Raw genomic sequence first — 12866 nt, 5'->3', positions numbered from 1 at the left:
GTGTTGCGTTCCCGCATTTATAAAATTCAATGACAAAGACGCAGTTGAGAATCGACTTATTTCCCCAGTCCCCAAGAAAATAGAATGCGGCCGAAAGGACATAAGTACTCGTTGTTGAAGTAAAACTACACCAGTTACATTGTAAATCAGAGTTTTTGATAATGATTCTAATATGTTTTACGGCGTGACCGTGTTTGAGGGCGAAGCAAAAAAGTTTTGACATTAGTATCTATATCCAAAACAGGACAAAAAGAACCCGAAGTTAGCACGCGGACGGAGCTGTATCAAAGCATCCTATATTTTTGGACATTTCATCCACCTATATATTGAACGCGGGAAATATAACGCAATTGATGTAAACAGTATATATTGTGACGTCATATTCAGCGTCGTTATTTAGGAAATTTACAAACAAAGCGTTTGAACCACAACAAAAAACATGGCGTTAATCGTGGAGTGATTATAGAGGGCGAAGCCCTCTCACGGCCCTTCGGGCCGTGAGAGCGGAGCTCTCCATATAGGTAACACGTATATACATGTTTAAAAGGAAAATATAGGAAAACAATGAAAAATTAAACCATACCTATGGAACTTGAAAAGTTTGGTACTAATGGCGTCGATTCGAATACTATCGCGTGGACATGTATTTCTCCATTTTGAATCTCGTCTACCCTAGTTCACGTCGTTCTGAGATGTTACAAAAATTCGTAAAAGCATGTAAATCTTATTTTCTTAATCATATATAATCACTCCACAATTAACGCCATGTTTGTTGTGGTTCAGACGCTATGTTTGTAAATTTGCTAAAATACGACGCTGAATATGACGTCACAATGTACTGTTTACATCAGTTGCGTTATATTTCCCGCGTGCAATATATAGGCGGATCAAATCCTGCTAACTTCGGGTTGTTTTTGGTCTGTTTTGGATATAGATACTGATACCAAAACTTGTTTGCTTCGTCCTCAAACACGGTCACGCCGTAAAACATATTATATGATTAAGAAAATAAGATTTACATGCTTTTACGGATTTTATGTGTAACATCTCAGAACGACGTGAAGTAGGGTAGACGAGATTCAAAATGGAAGAATACATGTCCACGCGCTAATATTCGAATCGACGCCATTGGTACCAAACTTTTCAAGTTCCATAGGTATGGTTTAATTAAGGTCTTCCGTAGCAACGGAAGACCTTCTACTTATTGTGCTGGTTAAGATTATTCTTATTATTCTTTTTTTTTTTTTTTCCTAGACGCTAACTTTGAAGCTTCATATCTCGCTCATTCCTCAACCGATTTTGCTCAAATTTTCAGCTTTAATACATTTTACTAAAGACTTTCAAAATACTTTTAAACATTTTGGATATTCTCTTCCGCTTGCGAGTTATTTCCCTTTTAGTGAAATTTTAGGGGCTTTGGTTTCCAGATAAAGGCTCCGAGACTATAATAATTGGAGCAGAGAAAACACTGAATTGGCAAAGTAAAAGCGTTGTAGTTGTGCACATCATATTTTGTTTTTTGATTTCGCCATTTAAAATGGCGATAGAGAGGGGTCAAAAATCAGGACGCCTGAAAGAGCGAAAATTTGCACATAATTTCCTTTGTATCTTTTAAACTAAAAATATTTTGTTAAGACATGTAGAATAAAAGTTGTGTAGAATTTCAAGAGCTTTTATTTGACACCAGTAAAAAGGGGCTGGCCCCTTAAATTAGGGATCTACGGCCCCTAAAAGTTTTCGCTTTATAGCTCAAAAACGGCAAAGAATTCGATATGGCTTCCGATGGAAAAGTTGTTCTTTAACATCTTATTTATCTCATAAAATTGTTATTTTGTTCGAATCTTGTGTTATATTAGAGTAAAAAGGTATACCCGTAAACAAGTAGCCATTTTCATTTGGCAAGTGAGCGAGAACTCTTCATGCGTATAACTGAAATAAACTTGCTAAAAATAACATACCTGACTACAATAGATACTAATATTCATTTTAAATAAGGTTTATAACATGCTCTGTGGTTCAAATACAAATTATTTAATGATACATTTCTCTTTTTCTTTCGTTTTAACATAAACAAACCTTCAACAACAACAAAAGGAGAGAGATAAATTATCTTTTATTTGTTTCATATTAGAATTAAAATAAGTAATATACATAAAAATAAAACGTTCAAACGTATAATAAATCATGGTCAATAACTGCAAGCTCTTTACATTCTTCACGGTCAGCGTTGTTTATACAGTTATGTAACCCAACTCTCGCCTCGCTCGCAGGTGGCCAGAGTGACAAGCTTGCATAATCAAAACAAAAACATCGAAGCTAACTCGGCTTTCGTCCATCGCATAAATAAACACATCAATTACTGGAAAATTATGTTTGAAATCATTTTGAATCCTTTTACATTATATCATACTTAATTAACAATTATATTATGTTTTATTTCAATTATAAAGTAATTGTAAAGATGCTACCGCAAACATTTCGAGTTAGTGATCAATGGACCTCATAATATTTGTGTCAAGTTATACATACATTTAAAAAAACCTACACAATTTTCCTGATTATTTATCGGGTTGTCATTTTCCTCACAATAAGTTTACGGTAAGGGTATGTGACGTTTCTAATTGTCAGAAAAAATCGTACTAAATAAAATGAAGTAGTTTTAAGTTTTATTAACTTATAATTGTCTGCATACAGAAGGATTTATTTGTCGGTTCATTTCATTTCATCTAAATACAATCATGCGTGCAAGTAGATGCGGTTTTTATAAGTGAAATGAAAAAGGCAAGAGCGCCCCAAATATATATATATACATCTCAAGCGTCTTATTGTGTTTAATTTTGGAGATTCATCACATGTGGACAAGCAATCTGTGATTTAACTCTACTTTAGCCAGTTGATACACAAGCTTTCTGCATTCTCTACAAAGTGAAAAAAATGGATCCTTTTTGTAAGCATAACAAATAATTTATAAACTTTATTTTTTAAATCACGGGTTCTTATCATGATTATACCAACTCTAAACATGTATAGAAAATCATCAGAAATCCACATCGAATCAGTCTCATTTCATTCAGTCATTAACTGCAAGCATTTTACATACACACCGGGGTTTGTTCTTGTTTACAATTACGTAACCCATGGCTCGATTGCCCGAGTTCGGAGCCATCGCATGTGTCTAGCCAAACTATCGTCTAATGTATATGCTGGTTTTTGTTGGTTTCTTTTTTATGTAAACTTGTCTTATAACTCTCTTCATGTATGTCCATCCTCTAATATTCACTCCACTTTTCATACTGTATACATCTTTTTTGTTTATACTTTGTAATTGAATATGTATTATGCTGATGAGCCGTAAGGCTTAAAGCCAATAAACAATACAATACAATACCAGCGATCAGCGGCAATACATGTACACACAAAAACATTACCGTTTTAATGTAATTTGCAAACACAACGATTTACAGAAAATTATGTTTTTAATAAAATCGGATTTTTCAAATGATTGGTGGAAGGACAGGAAGTTCCAGTTCCCACCCTCCAATATTTTTGCCAACATATGCTTGACAGTATACAATACAGATCGTTAATTTACGGTCATGCCCTTTCCAGGCACGTAAAACCCGGGGGGGGGGGGGCAGGAAACCTAACGTTTTACTGTTAATTTACTATGAAAATGGTCATTGGAAGGCCTGTTGCCCCCCCCCCCCCCCCCCCCCCCCCCCCCCCCCCCCCCCCCCACTTTTGTAGTGAAATGCGCTAATGTTATGTAAAGAACACATTTTTTGGTGTACAGAAAAGTTGGAACCTACCCCCCCCCCCCCACCCCCCCCCCCCCCCCCCCCCCCGAAATAGGATTTTTGACTTTGGGAAATTGTCCGTTTTCTTTCTTTTTTTTTTTTTTTTTTTTTTGCTTGTCAAAGATTTTTTGGTAAGTGGAATTTTTTTTTTCTGGCTGCCCCCCCCCCCCCTCACTTTCAAAAACGATGTTACGTGCCTGCTTTCAATCTGCCTTATGTCTACCTCTTTTGTTTTTACCTATTGAGGATTTTCTGTTTGGTTGCCTGCCTCTAACTATATTGCTTTTTTATGTCACACAGCTCCGACGGAAGACCTCTCGTTGCTTTGCAACGAGCTTTGCTCTAGTTTTTCATTATTTTCCTATATTTTCCTTTTAAACGTGTATATACGTGTTACCTATAGGGAGAGCTCCGCTCTCACGGCTCTTCGGGCCGTGAGAGGGCTTCGCCCTCTATTATACCGGTAGAATACTTAGCTAAAATTTAAAAAAAAAAAAAAATCGTGAATTAAACGACTAAAGAAATCGAAATTGGTATGGTATAGACAGGGAATCCACACATATCGGAGAAATAATCACCGTAGAAAAATCAAAAACACCATTATAAACACATTCTCAATACTGAGTTTCAAAATTTGAAATTATGAACGATCGTTAATTTTGTCTTTAATCAACTGTTCGGCATGGCGGATCACACTTGCTTTCGTAAAATCATTATCTTGTTTTCAATACGGAGAAAGATCATTTAAGTTCCATAAGGAAAATTTAATTTGGTGCTTCAAGTGACTTTCTTAATAATCAAGTTTTACCTATTGTATATATTATATCAATATATACAACACAAAGTACCTAATGCACGCAATTACAATTATATTTTCTTCTTTTTTCCTTAACTTGAATTAAAGATATCGTTTATTTCAATTCATGTGTGCAACATATTCAAACACACATCAAAAAGTGCTTCTACTGTGCAATATTATTTGTGATATCCCGCGCTCGCGCAGGGTTTCATCTAGTACTTTAAAAGATAAGCCAAACTTTAACAATTCTTAATTGTGGTTTGTTGGGGTTTTTCATCTTTAGAAAAAGGTATTGGCATCCTAATCTTTAGTGGGAAGTTCCCTGATATCTTCCGCTAGTGACAATTAACAGCTGGCACATGGTATGCACGTACCATTTTACTGTTTATCGTTGCAATAGATGAATTAAAAGTAAAAGTGACAAAACACTCAAAACTATTCTTTTTCTAGTTTTAAGTTAAAGCAAGTGTTTCAAATGTTGACAAATAGGATAAAAGTTATATTTCTAATTCTTGTTCATAGATAGGGCAGATTGCTCAGGGAACCTGCAGATTTTATGAAACTGTCTTTGACGGAAGGTTTGGTTTTCTCCATCTGAGTTGTCACCAACATGCATATTATGCTGAGGTGGTCATGTCCAAACAGGCACCTGAAGTATGGACACTATACCACCCCTCACCCTTCTTATTACTGAAATACCACTGAAATTTCTTGTTATATCTTTTGGAAGCAGGTGATACATGCTTTTCAAAACAAAAACAAAAACCAAAAATAATTACTACATCCATATGGGAAATAAAAATAACAATATCGAGAGGGGTGGGGGTGGCCTTGCGAAAATACGTTGCGTCATGTTTTAACAAAGACACTTTTCACTTCAAATGCCTATTTTGATTTATTGCTTCTATTTACTTAATTGATTTTTACATAGTTAAAAATAAAAAGAAATCCTGAAAAATATGATATATAAATCGTATCCTATGCCCGTAGTTTCAAAGATTTAGAGAGACTCCTTTTGTGCAGTCCTGTTTTTATATGCTACCGGTCACGTCGATCGCAGTGGTAGAGAAAGCGTTGGGCTTTGGCTTTCTGTATTCCGTTTTAGATTTACTGCGCTGGGTATCATCTTTGTAGTAGAGCATCTTGTAATTCCGCCAAGCGACTGTTTAAGATTTCAGTATCGGAAATAATTGTGCAGAGGTGATCGTGTTGCTAAATTGTATGGAATATATTGTTTCCAGTATGTTTAGTGTGACAGGAATCAAGCATAAGATATTGTTTGGTATCTGTTAATTTGAAGAACACGTCTGGATCTAAATTTTATTTCAAAAACCGGAAGCCAACGTACAGTGAAACCATCCACGATGTGCGCGTCTTCCAACATGTGGTAATTTGTGCCGCCTGTGGAGATAATTATTTCGGCCAGACAGGCAACACCCTACAACACGGGATGACCGTACACCGTCAACAAATAAGGGAGCCAAAATACCATTGTACCCAAGTCAGTAAACACATTCCAAACTGTGCCAAAAATCTCACTGCGAAGTTTGCCATCTTTCCCTTTTACAAATTCCTGAGAGATACCACGGAAACAGCATAAAACGAAAGAAAAACGACTCAACCCAGCATTACGTTAACGCTACATAGAATACAGAACTTTATATAATTTAAAATAGCCTGTCCACGTTATAAAACTGTTTTATTTGTTTGTTAACACACAGATCAGAAGGTGACTGCTACAGTGTATGTGAACTTCTCAGTGAAGTATAACTTATTACCGTTACTACTGTACTTCTAGTATATCTTACACATTGCGGAGATTAAAAAAAACTGCTCGTATTTTTATGTAATGGGGTGATTGTTTTGAATTTCCCATATTTTTATTGTTACTTTTCCACGAGTGTAATGGGATTCCAAGTCACGATATCATAAATGAACACAAAAACCTTGATTTAATTTAGATATGATTTATTAATAGTAAAAAACAACAAAACAACGAATAAAACAGGCGTATACATAGTGGAAACTACATGTACATTTGTAGGTAGATTTGTAGAATATGAAATACTGAGCAAAGAATTTAGATCCGAATGCCAAACTATGTAAAAATATGTATATAATGAAATAAGCTATCGATCTGACAGTGTTTTGTATATAATGAAATAAGCTATCGATCTGACAGTGTTTTGTTTTGATAATTTTTTTTACAGATAGAAGATCTTATGTCATACTGTCATTTAATTTCATTTAATATGCCAATTTCGAGATAAGAGCTCTTCCATGTAGGACGTGCATTTAGTGGAATTTTGAATGCCTAAGTGGGACAGAGTGGACATACTCTGGAATTATCATTGTTCGGTGGGGTTGATATTCATGGATATCGTGGTCACTCTTACTCATGAATTTACGTGTACTCGAACATTTTGTAACCAAGTAGAGCTCTCCTAGTGACATCGTATCGCTTACCCGCGAACATTGGTCGTCACGAATTAATCTGATTCCACATTATAAATTTATGTAGTTTAGTGAGGAAGACGATACAACATATAAAAACCGGCCTCTCTTTAGATTTGTAAATGTAGGAAATACAACATCATATATAAAAAAAAATGTTCTACTAAAGTGGGGACATAAAAGCGATTTGTAAGTAATATTCTGGATATGATACGTACGACAAAAGAAATAACGTGATATCATAAGAATTCCAGGTATTTGATTACTCTCTGAATATTCATCACTTACTTAGTTTGTGTATCACTCGAATTCGGGTGATGGAATTGTGTGTGGGTAACTTACTGAACACATTCACTTATGCAGTGGTACATATTTGTACCACTCCCGCGTGTAAACACGTTGTTTCGCGCTTTATTTTGTACGAGAGTTATCCAAAGGGAAATAACTCGGACGTATCTCGAAACTGGCGTATTGCGTTTCAGTGTTGCATTCCTCCTCTTAATCCTGTAAACTGCATTAAAGTAATTTGTTTTATATAAGGTGCTATAATTTGATTATTGTTACCATTTTTTTTTTATATACCACTGATTTTTCAACCAATGAAGTAAGCGTGTAACTTGTAAAATTAAATGAAATGTATATAACACGTCGTACGTTGGCTATTTCAGGAATGCATGGGGAATTATGAAAACAATGAATTAAGAAAAAAGACCTCACTAAGGAAGGACCTCGCCGAGACCTTAATCCATATGTCACATGTACTAGTACTATAAACTATGTGTGTGTTCTTTTATTGCTTAACTACCTTTGTATAAAATATGAAACGTTTGTCTTATTCTCGATATCAAGTCAGTTGACGTCTTCCTGTAATAATAGACTACCTTTCTTTCGCTCGAATGGGATGTAAAACATCAAGTTATACATTGAAACTTTTCAAGAAATTGTGTCACAGTGATAGTTTATTACGCTTGGAGTGAAGTTTTGCTGTGACCTTTGACACCACAACCACAAATTATATATAAGTGTCATTCTTTAATCATCAACTACCGTTGTATATAATATGAAAGATCTAAGTCTATGTCGAAAACATTTCAAACTTATCGTGTCACAATGAGAGAATAGTAAACTTATAAATATTGAAAATATGTTATGACCTTCACCGTTGGTCCCATAACCGTATAGTATATAGATGTCTTCCTGTTTTGGCCAACTACTTTTCTATACCCCATGAAAGCTTTTTATTTGAAAACTTTTCAAGATATCTTGTCACAACAAAAGTGATAATGAAAAAGCAAATACAGAGACATTACAGAAATACCTTGTGAACACTTTTATACTATGGAAACTATTAAATGAGGTTAACATTCTAGCAAGTTCATATGAAACTTTGTATAGGTAGTATTGCATTAATTGTAACAACATGCAAGAGTTTGTAGTTCGTCGTAAAACTTTGATTTACATGTATACATGTATAATGATTCTAAGATTTTGATAGAATGTTGGGCGGCGGACCCAACAGATACATATGTATCCCAGTCTATGGTTTACACGACGATTCCAGCAATGACAACTTCCTCCAACACCAGCCAATTTGTCCCATTCACTGTTATGTTGTTCGGTGTAACAATTTTCACGGTGACAAACATTCCATACAAGAGTTTCTCACACTCTATGACGTGAACTCCTCCCGTCACACTAGGTCCCACAAACATTCCACAGGTGGACATCTGAGTCCAGTCAGTGGAGTTCCCAACCCTGGTTTCAACGTCATGCAGCCATTCACCTAAAAATAATGAGTCATATAGAAGGAGTACTATTATTTCCCAATTGTAAGATATTTACAAGAGAGAGACGTATCGCCACACGTAGAGTGTTAACGGGTACAATAATTGTGTTTTCTACACGGGACAACTTAAAACGTCAGACGGGCCATTTTTCACTGTATATCTGCATATGCATTCTCAGTATTGCTGATGCACCCTTAGCAGAAAGAGCAATACACACTCCCACACAAATTGTGGACGAAATGGGTCTTCAAGTTTGTCCTCTATTCTGACATCCACTGGTCCAAAGATATGTTTGTGCAAGTTTAAGCAAATGTCTGTCAAGAAACTGTGAGTTTAACAGTCAGGCTTGAATTTAACCGGATTTGTTTATTCTTTGTGGTAGAAACATGCAGTTTTAATACTACAAATACAGCATGAACAATTTACATGGGGTTAAAAGTAATTACCCTGCCATTTAGAGACAGCATTAACATTTCTAATATTGTTTTCATTTAAAGTGCATTTTGATGCATTTCAAAATTTATCCTGTCGTGGATATTTAGAGTAGTCATACCTGGTAGTGTTTCCTTCGCTTGGTTAGTCATTCATTTATTTACAATTACCAGTATTTATTTGCTCTTAGTAGGAATAGGTAGGAGTTTCAACAGTTTCAATTGAAATCAGCATTTCACAAATTATATAGTCGTTATAACGATCTAATTCGTCAATACAACCGAGCATTAGGTCAAATGCTGTCTGACGTGTTTCATACGTGTTAGGACTTCGTTTCTGACGTGTCGGACCGTTTTGGCACACTGATTTTGACTACGAATGACTCCGTTTACCTAATCAGGATATAGGGCTCACGGCAGGTGTGACCGGTCGGCAGGGGATGCTTACTCCTCCTAGCCACCTGATCCTAACTCTATTGTGTCCAGGGGTCCGTGTTTGCCCAACTATCTATTTTGTATTGCTTATAGAAGTTATGAGATTGATCACTGTTCGTTATCTTCACCTTTCATCTAATAGAATTATAACTAATAAAAGTCTTTACGCGTTTTACCGATTAAAAGATATTTTCTCTGTCATCACTGCAAATTACATAATATTTAATCAAAATGAACGACCTAAAATCAAAGATATAAAATTACTATGTAGTATTACGGGCTTACCGTCGCGATCGTTTCTGTTATAGAGTGTGATGCTCTTCACGATGCTTTGTCCTCCCAGTATAACAGTCAACCACGGGTAAAGTTCAAAACCGGTGTGAAATAATAAATTGAAATCGGTGACACGTGTTCGTCCATCGACCACATTTTGCAATCCTTTTGTATTATTTAAAAGATAGGAACTTGCGAAAACTGCCTTTCCGAGTGCCAAGTTCGTCACTGTAAGACATGAAAATTAAATACATGTAATTTGGAAATTAAGTATCCCCGTCACGCTGATTTGAGTTTTAGTACCAAGAAAAATCTTATTATCTGCGTATTTATTTTGATTAATTTGAGACTACATACCGTCAAGGGAAAAGTACCTCCATCCTGTTTCATCTTTTGTGATGTCAGCAGGGTTACATGACTGATGGATATGGCACTTCTTTAGTTTGGGATTAAAACCAAAACATGCACAAAGTTCTCCACATATAGCGGAACACTCAGGGATGGATTCCGAGTGATGTTTTGATATGAGGTTGCTATTCGACACCTTGTTGTGAAGTGAAGGTTCCATTGTGAAACTTTTGGATATTATATCTGCTTTTGACAAGATACACAAAATCAAGTACAGAAAGCAGCGAATGTTTAGAGTGATGGCTTTCATTTCGTTATGTAGAGATCCAGCACAATTATTAAAACAATTCAAATCAAGTAATGATCAGAAAAACTCACAGTCCACGACTGAAGTACTCACTATCTGCGGTCTGACTTATAATCGCTTTATATTCATATGCTATACTTGCATTATTAACGACTTCGAATATCATTGTTTTTTCCTCCCATTGTTTTATACGATACCCTAACGCCATGACAAATGCTTCACATTTCCCAATAGGCATAATACATATATGACATGTATATTTTTATAAAATCTTAATGTGAAGTATTGGAGTTTAGAAATTGCAGAGGGGATCATTTCTTAAAATCTATAAAACGTTTTGGATATTTCCGCAAAACACAATGAATTTATCAGTAAATCATACAGTAACAACAAAATCGTTTAGTCACGTGATAAAAAAAAAGCTTCAATGGTTATGCCAATACGACATATCTACCGATTATAAAGCCTCTCCAACGAAGTACTGGCTGTATTACAGTGGGCTTTTTCTGAGAAGTACTATTTCCTCCCACATTGATAACTGTCAAACCAATTTTTATTTAATTTAAAAAATCTAGATTACATACTTTGAGGTTAGAAAATTTCAAAAAAATGCCTTTGGTTCCTTTAGTAAAACTGGTGTCACATGACCTTGATCCCTGTTCGTAGGTTCCAACATCCTCCCATCACTTCTGAATAGCACATATCTCTATCAGTCCAGATTCTAAAGTTATATAAGATTTACTCGTCAAGGTCACTGGAGTCGCTTGGCCTTGGTACTAGTTTTCAGGACCCATCATCCTTTGATCATTTCTGAGGATTTCATGGCTATTGGTCCTGATTCTTAAATAATATGAGTTTTTTATGATGGACAACACAGGTCAAGGTCACTGGAGATACTATATTGTAGGCCACAGCATCTTTTTTTTCATTTCTGAAGATTACACGTCTATATCAGTTCTACTTTTAAAATAATGCGAGTATTTACGATCAAAATAAAAGGTCACGGTCACAAGTGTCATTTGATCTTGATCCCGTGGGGATAAAAAAAAACCCGAGGCCCCTTGTCGCAGTATGTGTGGCACAATAAATATCCCTCCCTGCTCAAAGGCCGTCTTGAGATGGACGTTAAACAATATTCAATCAATCAATCAAGCATCCTCTTATTATTTCTGTTCATGATAAATACTAATTCGTAGGTCAAAACGTCATTTTTGAAGATCTCATTTCTCTTTCAATTCCAGTTCTAAGTTATATCGGTTTTAATATTCAAGGTCAGAGGACAATATCATATGACCTTGGTGCTAATCCCATCATTCGTTCGTAATTTCTGAAGATCTCATATGCCTCTATCAAACCTGGTTCCGGAGTAATACCACTTTTTTTATAGTCCAAGGTCAGAATTCAAGTTCACTGGATACACTTGACCTTGATACTAGTTTGTAGATCCTGTTATTATCTTCCCTTTTCCGAAGACTTCAGAACTCTATCATTTGCTCAATTCTGGAAAATAAGAAATCTTCCTTGAACAATTTGTGTTACTGTCTTTGATACCCCAAAATGTACCTTAACCCCTTTCATTTTGATAACAAAAATATTTCTGCATAACTAGATACATTGTCCCATCATATCCTCGAATATCAAATACTTTCATCAATGGGTTACGTAGAGCAGCTGTGGACATTTTTAGGTGCGAGAAAGAAGAGAAACCGAGCAAAAACAATAAGTCTCAAAACTCCGTTTGGGAGACTTAACTAGTTGTCAGCGTATTCATTATCGTAAAATCATCTGTTTTGGACTTGGATTCTTTAATAATTTGTAACAGGTAATAATTAATTTTGGAATAATGGTTTACATATTGTAGATGTAAAACAAAATCATGGGAAAAGTCTTTAGTAATGTTCAAAGTAAAAATTGTGCAAACATATATGGGTATATAAAAAGAAGAAATCACTTGTAATGAAAATGCTTCTTATTTTTAGAGGTACACAAAGCTGAATATATAGGCATACACCATGACGGTAGAAATTGTTCCACATTACTTTACGGGGACATTGGATTTCCCGCTCAGTGCCACAGACAAGAACTTACTTTGCCCCACCATCTTATGTTGTCAATGATATTGAGATGTATATGAGAGGCCAGTAAATATTTCTGGAAGCTTTGTCGCAAATGTCGAATGATTGCCACCAACTTTCATTATACCACGAAAATAACCAACAAGTTTAAAATGATGTG

At 35.5% G+C, this 12866-nt stretch overlaps 1 protein-coding gene across 2 annotated transcripts; it reads right to left on the bottom strand.

The window, feature by feature from the left end:
• Nucleotides 1-6553: 6553 nt before the first annotated feature.
• Nucleotides 6554-10725, bottom strand: LOC125654923 (uncharacterized). 2 transcript variants are annotated; one of them, XM_048885031.2, is made up of 3 exons: nt 10334-10725; nt 9989-10204; nt 6554-8833 (listed from the first exon to the last, which is right to left on the bottom strand). In XM_048885031.2, the coding sequence occupies exons 1-3, from the start codon at nt 10632-10634 to the stop codon at nt 8595-8597; spliced, it is 756 nt and encodes a 251-aa protein (XP_048740988.2). In that variant the 5' UTR covers nt 10635-10725; the 3' UTR covers nt 6554-8594. The 2 variants fall into 2 exon arrangements, with proteins under 2 accessions (XP_048740988.2, XP_048740989.2); XM_048885032.2 differs by lacking the exon at nt 9989-10204 and having other exon boundaries at nt 10334-10711.
• Between the last annotated feature and the right edge of the window lie 2141 nt (nt 10726-12866).

The sequence above is a fragment of the Ostrea edulis genome, chromosome 7, assembly GCF_947568905.1.
Source record: "Ostrea edulis chromosome 7, xbOstEdul1.1, whole genome shotgun sequence".
NCBI lineage: Eukaryota > Metazoa > Mollusca > Bivalvia > Ostreida > Ostreidae > Ostrea > Ostrea edulis.
The sequence above is the reverse complement of the archived record's forward strand: the minus strand, read 5'-3'. Positions and strand labels throughout refer to the sequence as shown.

What these genes read in the sequence shown, in the direction of transcription:
- LOC125654923 (XM_048885031.2), bottom strand. Translation starts at nt 10,634, where the DNA reads ATGAAAGCCATCACTCTAAACATTCGCTGCTTTCTGTACTTGATTTTG. An exon ending in GAGGTACTTTTCCCTTGACG is followed by an intron (nt 10,205 to 10,333) that starts GTATGTAGTCTC and finishes CATGTCTTACAG; the next exon opens with TGACGAACTTGGCACTCGGA. An exon ending in TAACAGAAACGATCGCGACG is followed by an intron (nt 8,834 to 9,988) that starts GTAAGCCCGTAA and finishes CATTATTTTTAG; the next exon opens with GTGAATGGCTGCATGACGTT.